The sequence below is a fragment of the Lacerta agilis genome, chromosome 18 (assembly GCF_009819535.1).
Source record: "Lacerta agilis isolate rLacAgi1 chromosome 18, rLacAgi1.pri, whole genome shotgun sequence".
NCBI classification, from domain to species: domain Eukaryota; kingdom Metazoa; phylum Chordata; class Lepidosauria; order Squamata; family Lacertidae; genus Lacerta; species Lacerta agilis.
Window position 1 is genome coordinate 8,825,859 of NC_046329.1, and position 19,325 is coordinate 8,845,183.

Below are 19,325 nucleotides of genomic sequence, written 5' to 3' on the forward strand. Positions count from 1 at the left end.
GTTCTTTTTTTCTATTTAAAAAAAAAAGGGAGACTTTGTCCCGGCCTTGCTTCTTAGCAAAGCAAGGATGGATCGGGGAGTGTTTTTTTCCATATTAACTGGCGGAGCTGTTTCTTGGGGCGCAGCTGATTGCTGGGGAGAGATTCCCTTCATGCCCAATGAATCCTCCCTCTCTTTCCAAACGGCTTCTCGGACTTCTTACGCACCAAGAGATGCCCAAAGCCACACCACTCATACTTCGGGGTCGACGTGGCTGTCGGTGGTGGTGCTGCTACGAGGTGGATCGGGGCCCAACCACCCAATCTGCGGGGATGAGGGTGAGCGTTTCGAGAAACGCGAGGCCGGGAGTTCTTCGCCCCCCGTTCGGAATGAAACGTGGCGTTCTCCCGCAGGGGGAAACCCCCCTTCCTGCTTGGATTTACGAGATTACGGGGTCGTCTTTCGGAATAGTATCTCACCGCTTCCTCACGCACCGCCACCCCTTGCCGAATCCGTTATTCCCGGCCTCGTACAGACACGTTTCGAACACAGCTCTTTCCCCCACTCCTGTTCGCCCTTCGCAAGCGGCGTTGTCAAGAGGCGCTTCTGGCTTTCCTTTCGCCAGCGACTTTTTTGGGGGTGGACGGAAAACACCGCTAGACGGATTAGTCCTTCTTTGCCCCCCACCTCTTCGTTCCACGATCCTACCAAGCCGCCTTGGGGGCTAGGGCAGGGGGGGGGGTTGTCTCCTGCCTTCCTTTGCTTTCCTGAAAACCACAGGCGCAAACTTAAGAATCAGATGGCCGGCATATTATTAATTACTGGCCGGGGGTGGCCCAGGTGGTACGCTTGAGATGTTACCTGGGCTCCAGCAACGTACGCCGAATCACAGACCTGGAAAGGGACCCGGAGAGCCATCTAGCCTGACCCCGTGCAATGCAAGAATCGCCGCTCCCCCTGCTGTGCGGGACAACTGTCGCGAGTGAACTCGCCCTGAATGGGACATTGGGCGGTGATTTTTTTGGGGGGGACGACACACACAAAGCGAAGGGGGTTAGGGGAAAGAGAGAGCCTTAACCTCAACTCTCGGTTGCATGTATTAGGCCGCGATCCTGCGCACCTGCTTACCTGGAGGTGAGCATCCATTGGACTCAGTGGGGCTTACGTCGCCCTGCCTAGGACTCCACTTTTAGTCTCCTGTGTTATGGGCACTAATACCGATTGAATTAAAAGCAGAAAAAAACGAGAGAGTTTCCTCTGGTTTATTTGGGGGTGGGGAGACGTTTAAGCAAGGGGAGGGGGGGAAGGATAAGGGGTGGTGGGTGAGAAAATTTTACGTGGCAGAGGGGGTTGAAATAAGCACCCAAGGTCCAAAAAGTGCCCCCCTCTAGTTCTCCCTTACCTGGCCCTTAGGTGCCTCCCCTGGCTACATCCCATTAGCCACGCCCCTTTCCTCGGGCCACGCCCCTTTCCTACAGGCCACACCCCCTTGTCAGCCCTGCTCAGCTCAGTGGTAGAACGTGCGCTCTGGCTGCAAAACTTCCCTGGTATTTCCAGGTAGGGAGAGAGCTGCTGCCTGTCAGTGTGAGTAATACTGAGCAAGATGGGGTGGCTTAGACGCCTTTTTTCATGGAAACTTGAGGACTAGAAACTTGCTTCGTTTCTAAGGAAAGGGCAACAAATCAGCATCATGCAGCAGCTAAAAAAGCCAATGCAATTCTGCATCAATAGGAGTATAGCGTCTAGATCAAGGGAGGTAATAGTACCACTATATTCTGCTCTGGTCAGACCTCACCTGGAATACTGTGTCCAGTTCTGGGCACCCCAGTTCAAGGAGGATACTGACAAGCTGGAACGTGTCCAGAGGAGGGCAACCAAAATGGTCCAAGGCCTGGAAATGATGCCTTAGGAGGAACAGCTTAGGGAGCTGGGTATGTTTAGCCTGGAGAAGAGAAGGTTAAGGGGGGATAGGATAGCCATGTTCAAATATATCAAAGGATTTCATATACAGGAGGGAGAAAGGTTGTTTTCTGCTGCTCCAGAGAAGCGGACGCGGAGCAATGGATTCAAACTACAAGAAAGAAGATTCCACCTAAACGTTAGGAAGAACTTCCTGACAGTGAGAGCTGTTTGGCAGTGGAATTTGCTACCAAGGAGTGTGGTGGAGTCTCCTTCTTTGGAGGTCTTGAAGCGGAGGCTTGACAGCCATCTGTCAGGAATGCTTTGATGGTGTTTCCTGTTTGGCAGGGGGTTGGACTGGATGGCCCTTGGGGTCTCTTCCAACTCTGTGATTCTATGATTCTATGATCATAGGGCTGTAGAGTTTGAGGGCAACCTGAGGGTCATCCAGTCCAACCCCCTGCAAGGCAGGAATCTCAGGACAAGGTCACCCAGGACAAGGTGGCCACAAAACGTCTGCTTAAAAGCCTACAAGGAAGGAGAGTCCGACCGCCACCTTCCATCCCACGGCTGGACAGCTTTGACTGCCAGAAAACCCCTCTTGATGTTGAGTCGGAATCTCCTTTTCTCGCAACTTGAAGCCATGGGTTCGAGTCCTACCCTCCGGAGCAGGAGAAAACCAAGCTCGCTCCCTCTTCCGTTTGACACCCCTTGAGATGGCTTTCATATCTCCTCTTTTCCAGGCGAAACATACCCAGCTCCTTCAACCGTTCCTCATCAGGCTCGGTTTCCAGACCCCCCCCCCCCCCGATAGCAGAGGCAATGCCTTTCCACGCACAGGGCTCCGTTTCAACCCCCCTAAAAAGACCCCCTGCCTGAAACTCCAGAGAGCCGCTGCTGCCGGTCAGTGTACACAAGACTGGGTGGGCCAGGTGGCCGGACAAAGGCCACCCAGCAAGATCCATGTCCAAGTGGCAAGATTTGAACCCTGATCTCCCAAGTCCTAGGAAGGGGACACTCTAATCACTGGCTTTTGCATTTGGAAATTAATGGGGAGGAGAATCCTGTTAGCTGTTCGCAGTCCCCTTCCTAGCCAGCATGACCAATGGTTAGGGAGGATACAAATCAAACTCTGAAATGGCTGGAGAGGGGAAAGCTGACTCCCACAGATAACAGAATTTACTATACCTGGGGGGTGGGGGTGGGCAATGGAAAGGCAAACCTAAGAAAAGGCCTTCCCCCCTCCCCAGCCATTAGTTCCCATGGGAACTTCATTTGCCTTTTACATAACAAAGGCAGGTTTGTTTGCAAGGTTTGAGAGCCATTGTCTGTAAAAGGGAGCCCCTTCTGGGACTCCAGATCCCCTGCCTGTAAGAATTGCCAATAGGGAAGGGGACCTTAACAGGTCATCCAGCTCACCCCCATAATTCCCAGTCTGCAAATTAACCTCCCCCACACACAACCTCTCACACAGCACCGGCCACTTCCTGCGGGGTGGATTTGTTCTCCTTCCTAGCCTGACAACCTCTTCTTCTTTGGGGATCCCTCGTAGCCAAGTAAGATTGTCTTCCATAAACATGGGCTTAACGAAACAAAACAAAATTAAAAATTCCTCCCAGTAGCACCTTAGAGACCAGCTAAGTTTGTTCTTGGTATGAGCTTTCGTGTGCATGCACACTTCTTCAGATACACATACGGTCTTAACAGGGAGTCCGTAAGCGACCGTGGAGGCCAATTCTGGATCCACAAGTCCTTCCACAGTGGGGACATTGGTTTCCGGGCGGGAGTTGATCATGGTGAGGGTTTGCCAAGCATGCCTTCCTCTTAGCACGTTTCTCCCTTGCGTCCTGAGTTCGAGTGTCTCCAAAGCCCACGACACCTTTGGTCAAGGCTGTTCTCGCAGGCCAGTGTTTCCTAGTTGTTGGTGCTGATACTACATTTTTAAAAATATTTGCCCTGAGAGAGTCTTTAAACCTCTTTTGTTGACCACCAGCATTATGCTTTCCATTTTCAAGTTTGGAATAAAGTAGTTGCTTTGGAAGACGATAATCAGGCATCCGCACAACATGACCAGTCCAACGAAGTTGATGTTGAAAAATCATCGCTTTGACACCACGGCGGGGTGAGCTCCCGTTGCTCGGTCCCTGCTCCTGCCCACCTAGCAGTTCGAAAGCACGTCAAAGTGCAAGTAGATAAATAGGTACCGCTCCGGTGGGAAGGTAAACGGCGTTTCTGTGCGCTGCTCTGGTTCGCCAGAAGCGGCTTAGTCCTGCTGGCCACATGACCCGGAAGCTGGACGCTGGCTCCCTCGGCCAGTAAAGCGAGATGAGCGCCGCAACCCCAGAGTCGTCCGCGACTGGACCTAACGGTCAGGGGTCCCTTTACCTTTACCAGCAGAACCCAGGATGATGCCAGCAAGGCTAATGTGCAGCGTCAAGGTGCAAGGTCCGTTTAACAAGGCAGGAGTCACAAAAGAGCACAAGTTATTGCACACAAACCGAAAACCACAAATAAAAATAAAATTAAAAAAGAGCACAAATTCTGACCTAAAAGGCAGCTTGCCAGCTATCGCTTCCCTGGGAGAGACCAGGGTTCGAATCGGCACCAGTCATTCACTCTCAGCCTGGCTAAGTATGAAGTTTCAAAAGGAAGTCAATTGCAAAAGTATATGGTACAGTGAAAGAGTAAATTCCACCATATTCAGCGAGACTTTACTTCTGCCCCATTAAAAAAATGATTTATATGTTTATTTTTTTGGCACTTTTCTCCTACGCCTTTGTTCTGCAAACATGCACTTTCTCAAAGCAGCTCTCCCACTGTCAAACCCTCCCTGCTCCAAACCTGACTTCTTGTGTCTTTCCAGCTGAACTGTGCCGTTTGCTTCGGAGCGGGTGTGCTTACATTTGCTTATTGTTATTCAACTGGATTTATGTACAGCTGTAAGCTCTGGAAAGATGCTGCCAGTCAGTGCAGGCAATACGGAGCTATAGATAGACCAGCGGCCAGACTCCTGCTGCTAACGAGGCTTTTGCGCTCTCCCTGGGCCTGAACAGAAGGGGTTAAAGGCAAGCGGCTCTGCCGCATTCCTGGGCAAAAGGGATTTTACCTGCCTGCCCGGCTTCGAGGAAGGAAGGAAACAGGAGGGGAGGAGGAGGTTGAAAGTCTGCGCTCCGGATCGCCCTGCGCTTCGTTGGGGCTCCTGCGCCCCAGAGCCGTCGCTGAGGAGCCCCCAGCCCGTCAGGTTAGTCTTTTGGGGGGGCAGCAGGGTGCGTCCCCACCTCCCACCCAAACCCGCCTCTCCAGAAAGCGTCTTTGCGCCCTGGGCGCACGCCTTTGGCGAGCGAGCGCAGGTGGCTGAATGCAGAGGGGACGCTGCTTGCGCCCCCCCCCAGCCCGCTTCGGAAAGGATACAGCAAGGAAGGGAGCCCCACCCCCGGGATTGCTTCCCAAGGCCCTGATCCATCAAAGGGTCCTACAGGTGGGGTGAGCCTCTTGCAAGTTTTTCTGGGGTTTTGTTTTGTTTTTTGGAGCGGTTTCGTTTTGGGACTTCGGTGTGCAGTGACTCCTGGGAGGGCGTTCCCTGCTACTCGGGACTTACTCCCGAGTAGCCGAGCACAGTTTCCCGGCTCCTGACTTGCCTCCAACAAAGTTCCTACTCAAGAGTAGACGCGCTGGGATGCATGGGGAAGCGGGGGGAGGGGGCATGACTTTCGCTGGGTTTACTCTGAGAAGGACTTACGTGGAAGACAACCCTATCCGGCGGTGGAAAGGAAAAGGTTTCGGTGTAGCAAAGGCGACTTCCTGGTTTCCTGCACGTGGCTCCTATTTTCGATTCTTTCCCCTCTTTCTCAGCCCTCTCTCACTTTTTAAATTCGCAAATGTGTTTCTTCAACCGCCCCATTTCTCTCCCCCCCCCCCAAACTTGATCGCCGTGGATCTTTGCCAAAGCGCCCGGCAGCGTTTTGTGGAGACGTAAAGTAGATCTTCCTTTATTTTTTGTTCTTTTTGGCGAGATCGCCAAAATCAAAATAATCCCAGTGGCCTCATTTAAATGTCACCCGGCCGCCGGCAGCCTCACTTACCTGGGAGTCAGCGAGAGAAGCCCTATTGAGGGCTGACTCCCGAGTAGGCAGGGATAGGCTTCTTCCGCTGAGTGTTGCACGAATTTCTTCATCCCTGTTGTTGTTTCAAGACACACCTTGCCTCTCCCTCGCGCCCATGCAAGGCCCGAAGGCAATTCAGTTAAATGTATAGCCGCGTTATAAAATCTTCATGCCTTTCATAAGAAACCTCACTTCTCTCTTCACAAAAGCCACTAGGGATTTAACAGAGGTATACTGTATGTGCGTCCCCTTGTATCTTTTTTTAAAAATTGCATTTCTGTCCTACTAGGGTGGCATATTGTCGGTTCTGCCCCCTCGTTTAATATCTGAGAAACTCAAGATATATATCACATTTTTCTGTGTATAAGCAAATGTCTGGGATTTCGCAGTGTAAAGGTAAAGGGACCCCTGACCATTAGGTCCAGTCGCGGATGCTCTGGGGTTGCGGCGCTCATCTCGCTTTACTGGCCGAGGGAGCCGGCGTCCAGCTTCCGGGTCATGTGGCCAGCATGACAAAGCTGCTTTCTGGCGAACCAGAGCAGCGCACGGAAACGCCGTTTACCTTCCCGCCGGAGCGGTCCCTATTTATCTACTTGCACTTTTGACGTGCTTTCAAACTGCTAGGTGGGCAGGAGCAGGGACCGAGCAACGGGAGCTCACCCCGTCATTGCCATTGCGGGGATTCGAACCACCAACCTTCCGATCAGCAAGCCCTAGACTCTGTGGTTTAACCCACAGCGCCACCTGGGTCCCTCAAAGGTAAAGGGACCCCTGACCATTAGGTCCAGTCGTGACCGCCCCCCAAAACAGCTTCCCGCTGCCGCCTCCGATCTTCCGTATTTTCACTTTGGCAACCCTTAAATATTGTTTTCTTAATTTGGGGTTCAAAAAAATAAGGGCCGCCTTATACATTGGGGGTGGGCATCTTATGCCTGGAAAAATACGGTAAGCTAATCGCCAAAATAGCACCTTAAACGTTGGTTAGGGAATGTCTAGGTGCCATTTCCCGACACTGAGATTTAGAAGGCAGGGTGGCGTAGTGGTTAGTCGGACCAGGACTTGGGAGATCAGGGTTCGAATCCCCGCTCCGTCACGAAGCTCATGAAGGATGCTGCTGGACCAGATGGGCGTCCTTTGGCCAGAACCAGCGGACAGGCTCTTCACATGTTCCAATAGAGCCTCCAGGCCCAGAGGCAGTGTATCTGCACTCCGCCATGAAGCGAGTGGCTCCAAGCTTCATGGCCGAGTGAGGATTCGAACCCTGTTCTGCTTAGTACAGTAGTTGGTGTCTGAGACTCTAACCACTACACCACGCTGCCTTTGAATCTGTGCAGGACTGACTCACTGTGCTGGGCCTTGCCTGAGATTCATAATTGGCCAGGATTATGAACCTGGGTTTTGTTTTGTTTTCTTTCAAACTTTGAGCTGTTTGATAATAGTCATCGCACGAAAAACAGGCTTTGGGGACTTTGTGTTGACATTGTTTTGGATGAAGCTGGGCTGGCAGAGTAAGACTAGCTCAGTCGGTAGAGCATGAGACTCCGAACCTTGGGGTTGTGGGTTCGAGCCCCACATTGGGCAAAAAGATCCTTACATTGCAGGGGGTTGGACTAGGGGACCTTTGGGGGTCCCTTCCGACTCTACAGTTCTGTGATGCTGTGAAATCTGTGGGAGGGGATCAGGCTATCGGTGGCAACCACGACCCTGCAGGCAGGCTCTTCACATGGAGCCTCCAGGTTCCAGAGGCAGTCTATCTGAATCCCTCGGTTTGTGGGGAAATTTGGCCCCTGGGAGGACAGGGTGATAGGACCAGACGGGACTCCTTGGGCTAGATCCAGCAGGCAGGCTCTTCACATGTTCCGATGGAGCCTCCAGGTCCAGAGGCAGTCTATCCGAATCCCTCGGTTCGTGGGGAAATTTGGGCCTCCTTTGGCCAGAACCAGCAAACGCTCTTCACATGTTCCGATGGAGCCTCCAGGCCCAGAGGCAGTGTATCTGGACTCCTGGTTTCTTAGGGCTATCCAGCCATTGTGAGAACAGGGTGTTGGACTAGATGTTCCCCCCCACACACACACCCACTTTGGCCAGCATGGACACCTTCCCTTCCAGACTTGAACTCAAGCCCCTCTTCAGCTTCTTGCCCTTCGGGAGCAAACAGACAGCGCTTGCAAGGAGCTCTTTTCCATCTGGGACTGCCAAGGCAAGGGGGACTGTGGCCCATCGGGGTTGGCTTAGGGTGTGGTTGTCCATTTGTGGTTGGCTGTGGTGGTCTTTGTTTTCATGTGTCTGTGGGGTGGGTGGGTGTTTTGGATCAGGTTAGCCATATTGGTGGGTTTTTGTCATTGTCTTTTTGAGCTGTGTGTGTGATGAAGGGGAGCCATACCGGGGTGAAGGAGCGGTCCCTATTTATCTACTTGCACTTTTGACGTGCTTTCGAACTGCTAGGTTGGCAGGAGCAGGGACCGAGCAACGGGAACCCACCCCGTCATCGCGGGGATTCGAACCGCCGACCTTCTGATCGGCTTAGCCCTAGGCTCTGTGGTTTAACCCACAGCACCACCTGTATGGGACAATGTGAAATTGTCCGATTTTTCTTTTAAAGAAGAATAAGGGCCGCCTTATACATTGGGGGGGGGGCATCTTATGCATGGAAAAATACGGTAAGCTAATCGCCAAAATAGCACCTTAAACGTTGGTTAGGGAATGTCTAGGTGCCATTTCCTGACACTGAGATTTAGAAGGCAGGGTGGTGTAGTGGTTAGAGAGTCGGACCAGGACCTGGGAGATCAGGGTTCGAATCCCCGCTCCGTCACGAAGCTCATGAAGGATGCTGGACCAGGTGGGCCTCCTTTGGCCAGAACCAGCGGACAGGCTCTTCACATGTTCCAATGGAGCCTCCAGGCCCAGAGGCAGTCTATCTGGACTCCGCCACGAAGCAAGCCATCTGAGAAAGGTTCAGTCGCATGTGCATTCTCGGGGGAAATGCTTCCCCTGAGGCGTTCCAGAGAGCTGGCTTTTTAAGATCCCTGCCCTGAGGACCTTGCAAATCTGTAAATGGACAGGGACGCCGCCGCCGCCGGGGAAATGAAGGCAGCGGAGCCTAATAGCCCAGGGGGTCAATTTCTGAGCTAGTCCTTTGTTTGTTTGACATCTAGCAGCGATTCTGAGCTCCGAGAAATGGATTTGTAAGATCCTGTGGGATTTTCCTACCCGGCCTGCCCTGGTTCGCTGTTGACCAACCACCGGTCTTGGTGTCTGTTTGAGTTCGCTAACCTCAGATAATCCAGATTTCCCCTTTCGCAGCCGCCTGTCAATATTTGCCGCTTAGAGAAGTGGAATGTGTCTGGGCAAAGGGAGACAGGGAAAGAGGGATAGATGATCGAGGGGCGAAGGTTAACGCTGGATTTTCAGGCTTATGAGAATAAAACTGCTGCATGGAGCCATTGTTTACCTGCTCCTACAGATCCCTTGAGCCCCCGCTGGTGCAGGTTTTGGATTTTATTATTATTGATAATAATAACATTTCTATACACCCTTCGCCCGAGGATCCACAAGGCGGTTTGCAATATAAAACACACAAAAAAATCCATAGCATAATGACAAACAGAACAATAACCCCCCCCCAGCCGACCGGTTTCCAGCTCTCAGACTACAACTCCCATCGTCCACTGCTAAGCTAGCAGTGGACGATGGGCGTTGTAGTCCAAGACGCGTAGAGGGCCCCAAATTGGGGACTACACTCTTGGACCCAAGCCCACGTGTTTTTTAAAATTTATTTTACTCTTTTGTTTTACAAGGGTTCTATTCTGCCTGATTGCAACGGAACCTCAAAGAAGTTCACAAGAAGAAAAAGGCAGGGAAACTATTAAAAAAAGCAGCTTAAAGTGAATATTTAAAACGATCAGAAAACAAAATCAAGGATAAGCTAATAAGCGGATGAAAACACATGCCTACGTTCCGCATGTCTGGATAGGCTTGCCGGAACAAAACAAAACAAAAAAATGTTTTTAGCCAGCTCCGAAAAGGGTGCAGTGAAGGTTCTTCCCTGATATCATGAGGCAGGGAGTTCCAACGGTTTCAAGTAAGAGCGCTGTGCTGATTGAACCATAGGGGGGCAGCTGTACATTCCTGCATTGCAAGGGGTTGGACTAGATGACTTTTGGGGGTCCCTCTAAGATTCTATGCTGACGGGGTTTCACTCCTGTCGGCAACCGTGTCTGCAGCGTCCTGCCCCAAACCTCAGCTTCCCTATCGAGCGGGAGGGAAGCCTAAAAAAAGAGAGCATTGCAGCAGTCCAGCCCGACGGCAGCCGGCGTCTCCCAGCCTTATCTGTTTTCATAGCTCCGTCCTGCAAAATCTCCCGGCCTTGAACCCTGCCCAAGACACCGGCTGCTGGCCTCAAAACCCTGGCCAGCGGCTGCCAGCCAGTGCCGGAAGAGCACACACAGAGAGAGATGGAGCCGACTCCAGATAAGGCCGCTTCCGGTGTCCAGCCCCCGGGTAGGATTTCAGCCTTTGTTCCTTTCTCGGTGTCCTTGCGGTTATCGGAAACCCCCCCCCCCCCGGTCCGTCGCAAGCCGGCCAGAGGCAGATCTAAGTAGGAGATGTGTTCCTTGCGAGAGAGCCGGCCGAGAGATCCCTGTTTCTGGAGTTTCTCTGCACCCAGCGGATTCCCTTGGGGGCCTCTGCCAACCGGCGAGGGAACCGGAGAGTTCTGGCTCCACCTGGAATCTAGGTGTGTCTTTGGGGAGGTTACACCTGTGCGCTGAAAGGAGGTGGCGCCGGGGGGGGGGGGTGCGGAAGAGGAAGGAAAACCAGAGCCGACAAGGGGAGGGGGGGAAGAGAGAGAAAGAGAACCTGGAATATAAATATATATTTTCTGGAAGCCTGGCTTTATTTGGGCCTGAGGAAGTCTCTTTGGGGCGGCGGACAGGTGAGCACACACCTGTTTCCCTCGTTCACCTGCCAAAGATGTGCGGCCCAAGCTGGCTGTGACTGAGCACCATGGCCGTGCGATTTCAGGCAAGTAAGTTTGCGTTGCGCGGTCCCCTTCGCCTCTCGACCTACTTCCAGCGTGCAAAAAAAAATACGGGCTTATCTCTGAGCCAGGGAGAGAAGGAGGCCTGGGATACCCAGCTTAACAACATTCTTGTTTTATTTTTCCCTGGCAAGGCGGTTTGGGCAGGGGGGGGGGCGAACGTGTAACCCGAGCCGCGTTTAGTTGAAAGGGCTGCATTCAAAGCAGAGGCCTGGGAACCGTAGCGTGCCTGTCGCAGGGCCACAGCTGCCGGCACCCTGCGGCACACTACAGTTCCCCAGATTTCCCCCCCGCCCCGGATTGTGTGTGTTTTAAATGTGCACAAGATCCAAGCAGCCTTAATCTCACAGCCGTTTGAGGCAGGTGGGGTGAGGGGCTGGGGCTCTGGACATGCTCTGAGGGTAACCCCCCCTTTTCTTTCCGGGTTAGAGCGTTTAGATTAATGCAGGGGCACGCCGTCCCGCGCTTTTTTGGACACGGGGTTTGAAAGCTGTGCCTCTGGGTGCGTGCAGAGTGCATTTTGCCACGGAGCAAAGAGGACTGGGGTTGTGGGTTTTTTTGGGTGGGGGGGTGGGGGTCCTGGATTTTGAGGATGAAAAAAGCGGGCTGTTTCTTTCTCCTGGGACAAACTGCAGTTTAGGGCATGAGCTATCGTGTGCATGCACACTTCTTCAGATACATGCATGCACACGAAAGCTCATACCAAGAACAAACAAAATAGAAAATTCTTTCCAGTAGCACCTTAGAGACCAACAGAGTTTGTTCTTGGTATGAGCTTTCGTGTGCATGCATGTATCTGAAGAAGTGTGCATGCACACGAAAGCTCATACCAAGAACTACCTTAGTTGGTCTCTTAAGGTGCTACTGGAAGGAATTTTTTTATTTTATTTTGTTTTGACTATGGCAGACCAACAGGGCTACCTACCTGTAACTGCAGTTTAGGGGTCAACCTCTCCCCCCGCCCCAACCTCTGGGGGCAGGTTGGAACCGAAGTTTTCCACCTTGTTTCCTTTTAAAACAGGCAGGAATCCAACAGGTGTGTCTGTCTCCTGGCATGGAGAATCTGCCATGGTAGCCGACTGTGGCCTCTTGGCTCGATATTAACCCTGCTCTGTTTGGGTGTTGGCTACCCTTGAACCATGCCAATCTCTTGGGGACTGGCCTCTCTTGCAAATCGTCCCAGGAATGTGGGCTTGGCCGCCACAATGTGTGCCTTTCTGCGAGAGTGGCTGTTTACCCATTTTTTGGCCTGGCTCCGCAGGTGAGCAATTCAGAATAACCTCTGTTGGCTGCACTCCTCCAGTTACACGGACTTCGAAAGGGACGAGGGGAGTGTCGCCAAGTGGGTAGAGCGCCGGCTTTTGCGAGGTTGCGCCCTCCCCGGTTAAGAACGTGATTGTTGAGGTTGTGATGGTGGTGGTGGTGGAAAGACCCCTCTCTCTGCCAGAGACGCTGGAGAACGGCTGCCGGTCAGAGCAGGCAGTATTGGGGGCAAGGGAGAATGACACATGGGCACCAAAAGAGACCTGTGGATCAGACCACCCAGATACCCCAGTGGCAAACCCGCAAGCTGGATCCGCTCTCCGATCCTTTGTTTCCAGGAACTGGCATTCAGGAGTATTGCTGCCTGCAACCGTAGAAGCCAAACATAGCCATCATGCTTAGTGGTCACCAAAATCCCTCTCCTCCTTTGTGAATTTCCCTCGCCCTCTTTTAAATCTATCCAAATTGAGGACCATCTCCGCCTCCTGCGGCGGGGAGTTCCATAGTTTTAACTACGAGCTGCACGAATCGCAAGAGTCGGAAGGGTGTTGTTGCCTTAGAGTCCTCTGCAAAGAAGGACTTTCTTTTATGGAAGATGCTAGGCCGGGGGGGGGCACGCAGATTAATTTTTGCCCGCGGTTAACCCTCCGCGGAAGTATTTCGTCAACCCTCAGATTGCAACGCTCAGCCGTTAAGAGCGTGAGGCTCTTAATCTCGGGGTCACGAGTTCGAGTTCCGCGTTGGGCGGAAAGATTCCTGCATTGCAGGGGGTTGGTCTAGATGACTCACGGGGGCCCCTTCCAACTCTGCTGTTCTATGATTCTGTTACCTATTTATCGTATTTTTTATATTTTGTTGGGAGCCGCCCAGAGGGTCTGGGGAAACCCAGCCAGATGGGCGGGGGTACAAATAAATTATTATTATTATTATTATTATTATTATTATTAATTACAGATCTTGGGAGGTTTGGACTTACCCTGTTCCCTATCCCTCCAGAGAAAGGAAGAATGCAATGTTAAGCCCCCCACGTTTATTTGTACTCATGGTTTCAGGGGCCATTGGACACAACTTCGCTTTCTGTTTTGCCCCTTGCAAAAGTTCCGGGAGGGCAGGCATACAGCTTCATTTCCAATCAGCAAAAATCACGTAATTTCCTTTCCGGCTAACCCCCCACCCCGCACCCAAAACATGCTCTAACCGCTATACCACACTGCCACTCCACACTGAATGATACTACTTTAAATCTAAAGCGATTGCAGCTGTAATCTTATCGCCCAGCCCTCTGTAAACCCCAGCAGCAGCAGCAGCAGCAGCAGCAGCAGCAGCAGCACCCCCCAGCTGTGGGACTAAATGGCTTGCATGCTCCCCCCTTTTTTGCAAGGCAAAAGGGAACCGCAAATGGGGTGACAAGCTGTTAGATCTCATTGAGGAGCAGGAAAAGGGAAAGAAAAATGAGAGAAACTCATTTTGGGGGGGGGAGTGGGTGTCTGTCTGCTGGGTTGCTCAGCTTGACACACACACGACTTTCTCTCTCTCTCTCCCTCTCTTTTTATCTTTCTCTTTCTTTCTTTCCCTCTCTCTCTTTCTCTCTTTCTTTCCCCCCTCTCTCTTTCTCTCCTCTCTCCCTCTCCCCCCTCTCCTCTCTCCCTCTCTTTCTTTCCCTCTCTCTCTCTCCCCCCCTCTTTCTTTCTCTCCTCTTTTTCTTTCTTTCCCTCTTTCTCTCTCCTCTCTCCCTCTCTTTCTCTCTTTCTTTCCCTCTCTCTTTCTCTCTTTCTTTCCCCCCTCTCTTTCTCTCCTCTCTCCCTCTCTTTCTCCCCCATCTCTCTTTCTCTCCTCTTTCCCTCTCTTTCTTTCCCTCTCTCTCTCCTCTCTCCTCTCTCCCTCTCTTTCTCTCCTCTCTCCCTCTCTTTCTCCCCCATCTCTCTTTCTCTCCTCTCTCCCTCTCTTTCTTTCCCTCTCTCTCTCCTCTCTCCTCTCTCCCTCTCTTTCTCTCCTCTCTCCCTCTCTTTCTCCCCCATCTCTCTTTCTCTCCTCTCTCCCTCTCTTTCTTTCCCTCTCTCTCTTTCTCTCTTTCCCTCTTTCTCTCTCCTCTCTCCCTCTCTTTCTCTCTTTCTTTCCTTCTCTCTCTTTCTCTCTTTCTTTCTTTCTCTCCCTCTCTTTCTCCCCCCTCTCTCTTTCTCTCCTCTTCCCTCTCTTTCTTTCCCTCTCTCTCTCCCTCTCTTTCTCCCCCCCTCTCTCTTTCTCTCCTCTCTCCCCCTCTTTCTTTCCTTCCTTCCCTCTCTCTCTCCCTCTCTTTCTTTCTCCCCCCCCTCCCTCTTCCTCCTCTTTTGGCAACATTCCCCACTTCCTTTCTTCAGCCACCTTGACCTAATTTCACCACGAAGCATCCCCCCCCCCTTCCCAAAACTTCTTGGAATGCTTTATCTGCCTGCCTGCCGGCATTAAGTTATTTCATTCTTTAAAGAGAGTCCGTTTTTTTCAACCAAAAGAGCTTGATCCGCTTATCGAAATACCTCCATGCTTCTGAGTGGCAGATTTGAAGGCGTCCTTATCGCCTTAGACTCCCACCTGAGGTAAGCCAATTATTGCACACCCTATATACCCTCCGGAAAATAAAATAAATTAAATAAATCGGGGCTAGTAAAAAAAAAAAAAAAGCTCGTTTTTAAAAGCAAGCGTAAACAGCTCCCTTCTTCAATTAGAAGTAAAGGGGGTGCTTTAAAAAAAAAAAAAAAAACACCACAATTTTTTTTTTTTTTAAAAAAACCACAATAATCGGTTTGCATCGATTTTGGGGAGGGGGCAGATAGCGTTTTGCTTGCACCCTGCAAGTCAGAAGGATAGTGGTTTGTTTCGCGGCAGCAAATCCCACGCCTAGGGGTCATTTAGGAAAATAAAAAGGGCCGGTTTTATAGAACCCTAGAGTTGGAAAGGGACCCCGAGAGTCATCTTGTCTGACCCCCCGCGATGAAGGCATTGTTACTGCCGTACAAATCTATGGTTGAGGTTGAATCCTGACAAGACGTACTGTTTTTGGGGGGGACGGGGTGGGCAGGTGGGGGGGACGCCCTGGTCCTGAATGGGGTGACTGTGCCCCCGGAGGACCAGGTGTGCAGCCTGGGAGTCATTTTGGACTCCATGGAGGCGCAGGTCCATTCTGTGTCCAGGGCGGCTGTCTCCCAGCTCCGTCTGGTACGCAGGATGAGACCCTCCCTGCCCGCGGACTGTCTGGCCAGAGTGGTGCATGCTCTGGTTATCTCCCGCTTGGACTACTGCCATGCGCTCTCCGTGGGGCTCCCTTTGAAGGTGACCCGGAAACTACAACTAATCCAGAATGCGGCAGCTAGACTGGTGACTGGGAGCGGCCGCTGAGACCACATAATTCCGGTCCTGAAAGACCTACATTGGCTCCCAGTACGTTTCCAAGCACAATTCAAAGTGTTGGTGCTGACCCTGAAAGCCCTAAACGGCCCTGTATCCCTGAAGGAGGGTCTCCACCCTCATCGTTCAGCCCAGACACTGAGGTCCAGCTCCGAGGGCCTTCTGGCGGTTCCCTCCTTGCGAGAAGCGAGGTTACAGGGAACCAGGCAGAAGGCCTTCTCGGTGGTGGCGCCCGCCCATCAGATGTCAAGGAGATAAACAACTACCTGACTTTTAGAGGGCATCTGAAGGCAGCCCTGTTTAGGGAAGTTTTTAGTGTTTGATGTTCTGTTGTGCTTTTAATATTCTGCTGGGAAACCCAGCCAGATGAGCAGGGAATAAATAATAATCTGTTGTTTTTGTGGTGGTGGTGGTGGTGGTTGTCAACGCAGTTGTAGAAATCTATGGTGCATTTGGGTTCTGGTCGCCTCTCCTCAAAGCGGACATTGGAAAAAGTTCAGGAAAGGGGCAACTCAGACGATCGAGGGGATTCAAAGGTTGCGGCGTTCGCGACTATTTAGTTTAAAGAAAAGGGGAGTGAGGAGCAACATGATAGAAGTCTATAAAATTCTGCCTGGCCTGGAGAAAGTGGTGGGAATGTGCCGGCCTTTAGTTATTAGAGTCTGGCTGAGAAAGGAGCAACAAGCAAAATATTTCCTTCCTTGCCACCTCACCTGGTAGCTGCTATTCCCCAGTGCCCAGTGCATCAGCTTGCATAAATAGACAACTCCGAGCTGCGGTTTGCCCTGGAGGGAATCCTCTCAATCCCTTTGCAGGAGAAAAAAAAGCCGCTTTACGGGATTCTAGGCACTGATTGGCTCGTGCTTCTGTGAGGTCACGGAATGCTCCCAAGCGTTCCAAGTTGGCCGGGAAGGCAGAGGAAGAGAAAGAGAGCCGCTGGGAGTTGTTAGTTTGGCTGGGAGCAAACTCTCGTGAACAGGGGGGGGGGGGGTCCCAGGGGGGAGAGCAACTTTGCGGGGGAAATCTTGAGCTTGAGAGGCAACATGATTCCTGCATTGCAAGGGGTTGGACTAGATGACCCTCGTGTTCCTTTCCAACGCTACGATTCTGCGATTCTGTGGCAGAAGGGAAGGGTCGCGGAAGTAAGGTGGCGGTATTGATTATTGATTATATATTTTGTGGTTTTATATTTTGATTTTGATCTGCGAACCGCCCTGAGACCTCCGGGTATAGGATGGTATATAAATAATAATAATAATAATAATAATAATAATAATAATGGCGATGAATTAAGGAAAGGGTATGTGCGGGTGTTTTTTTTTAAAAAAAGATTTAATCTTTATTAAACATCAATCAACATCAATTTACACATAACTCATAATTTTGACTTAGACAGTACTTATAAAACAGACAAAATACACTACCCACATTACAACACTAACACATCTTGGACACTAACTCCCGTTCAGTCGTGTCCGACTCTTCATGACCCTATGGACCAGAGCACGCCAGGCACACCTATCCTCCACTGCCTCCCGCAGTTTGGCCAAACTCATGTTAGTAGCTTTGAGATCACTGTCCAACCATCTCATCCTCTGTCGTCCCCTTCTCCTTGTGCCCTCCATCTTTCCCAACATCAGGGTCTTTTCCAGGGAGTCTTCTCTTCTCATGAGGTGGCCAAAGTACTGGAGCCTCAACTTCAGGATCTGTCCTTCTAGTGAGCACTCAGGGCTGATTTCCTTGAGAATGGATAGGTTTGATCTTCTTGCAGTCCATGGGACTCTCAAGAGTCTCCTCCAGCACCAGAATTCAAAAGCATCCATTCTTCGGCGATCAGCCTTCTTGATGGTCCAGCTCTCACTTCCATCCATCACTACTGGGAAAACCATAGCTTTAACTATATGGACATTTGTCGGCAAGGTGATGTCTCTGCTTTTTAAGATGCTGTCTAGGTTTGTCATTGCTTTTCTCCCAAGAAGCAGGCGTCTTTTAATTTCGTGACTGCTGTCACCGTCTGCAGTGATCATGGAGCCCAAGAAAGTAAATTCTCTCACTGCCTCCGTTTCTTCCCCTTCTATTTGCCAGGAGGTGATGGGATCAGTGGCCAGGATCTTAGTTTTTTTGATGTTGAGCTTCAGACCATATTTCATTATATATGGTACCCCAAAATTCTCGTATTCTCTTACACTTCCACCACATGTGCATAAATGCAGTGGGTGTTAGCTGGCAATGCAGAGTCGAAGGAAAGGGCAGTGCAGATGAGGAAACTGAGGATCATAGAATTATAGAGTTGCAGGGGACCCCCGAGGGGCATCTAGTCCAGCCCCCTCCAATGCATAAAAGGGGCTTTTTAAGGGAGGGGGCAGAAGCTGAATCAGACATTGATTTGACATAAAGGGCTAATTCTCTGGCTGTCTGCCCTCTTTTCTGTTTGCGTATATCCCTGAAGTTGTCTCATAACGTTTTCTCTTTTTCCCCTAGGTTGCAGACATGGAGGAAATGATAATCTGGGAACAGTACACAGTAACGCTAAACAGGGTGAGTGGTTTGAGAAATAAGCAGGAAAAGCCCCAGAAATAAGCAGACGGTTTTCTGATTTTTGTGTGTGTTTTTGCTTTAAAAATAAATAAATAAATAAAAGTTTGAAAGAAGGTAAAGACAGGCAGCAGGCATGTCCAATGTCCGTTTTGGGGAGAGAATCCTGCCCACTGGTAGGTTTAATCCGGCCCCTGCGGCAGATTATCTCAACAATTTTGGTTGGCCCTCACAAATCTGGCCCTCCTTGAAAAAAGTTTGGACACCACAGAAATGAACATCAAATATCAGGCATTTTTTAAACATAGATCACCGGGAGTGATCTGCTGTGCTCATTAGGCATGACTCTCCTGTGCAGATCCTGTTTTTGCTAATAAACTCCAACTTGCACGGTGTCATTTACTGCCAGTTCGCTCCTGACATAAGGTGACCCACTTGTGAAATTGGCCGTTTGCCCTGAGAAGGTTCCCTGCCCTTGGTTTAGCGTGGCCCAAACCCTGGTGAGTTTTCCCTTCCCCTCCCCTGGTACATCCACAAAGAAGTATGTGGAAGCTTCTGCAGCCCTTTTTTTGCTCAACCAACAGACCAACAAACCGTGGTTTGATCTTAAGTCCAGTTTTCTGGAAGCGAGCGAACTTGGAAACCATGGTTGGTGAACCCAGAAACCATGGTTTGATCTTAAGTCCAGTTTTTTTGGAAGCAAGGGAACTAGGAATCATGGTTGGTGAACCCAGAAACCATGGTTTGCTCTTAAGTCCAGTTTTCTGGAAGCGAGAGAACTGGAAACCTTGGTTGGTGAACCCAGAAACCAAGGTTTGATCTTAAGTCCAGTTTTTTGGAAGCAAGGGAACTAGGAACCATGGTTGGTGAACCCACAAACCATGGTTTGCTCTTAAGTCCAGTTTTCTGGAAGCGAGAGAAATGGAAACCATGGTTGGTGAACCCACAAACCATGATTTGATCTGAAGTCAGTTTTCTGGAAACGAGAGAACTGGAAACCTTGGTTGGTGAGCCCACAAACCATTGTTTGATCTTAAGTCCAGTTTGCTGGGAGCAAACAAACAGGAAACCATGGCTGGGCAGACCCAGCATCCTGCCACAGGAGTGTGGGAAGCCTACAAGCGACT

The 19,325-nt window shown here is 50.9% G+C and overlaps 1 protein-coding gene across 1 annotated transcript in view; it reads left to right on the forward strand.

The window, feature by feature from the left end:
• The first annotated feature begins 5,026 nt into the window (after positions 1–5,026).
• Positions 5,027–19,325, forward strand: part of TJP3 (tight junction protein 3) — a 47,424-nt gene continuing 33,125 nt past the window's right edge. Inside the window, exons 1-2 of the mRNA XM_033136911.1 lie at positions 5,027–5,119; positions 18,145–18,201. Coding sequence (XP_032992802.1) covers positions 18,154–18,201 — 48 coding nt within the window. The 5' untranslated portion in view covers positions 5,027–5,119; positions 18,145–18,153. The remainder of the gene's footprint in view (positions 5,120–18,144; positions 18,202–19,325) is intronic.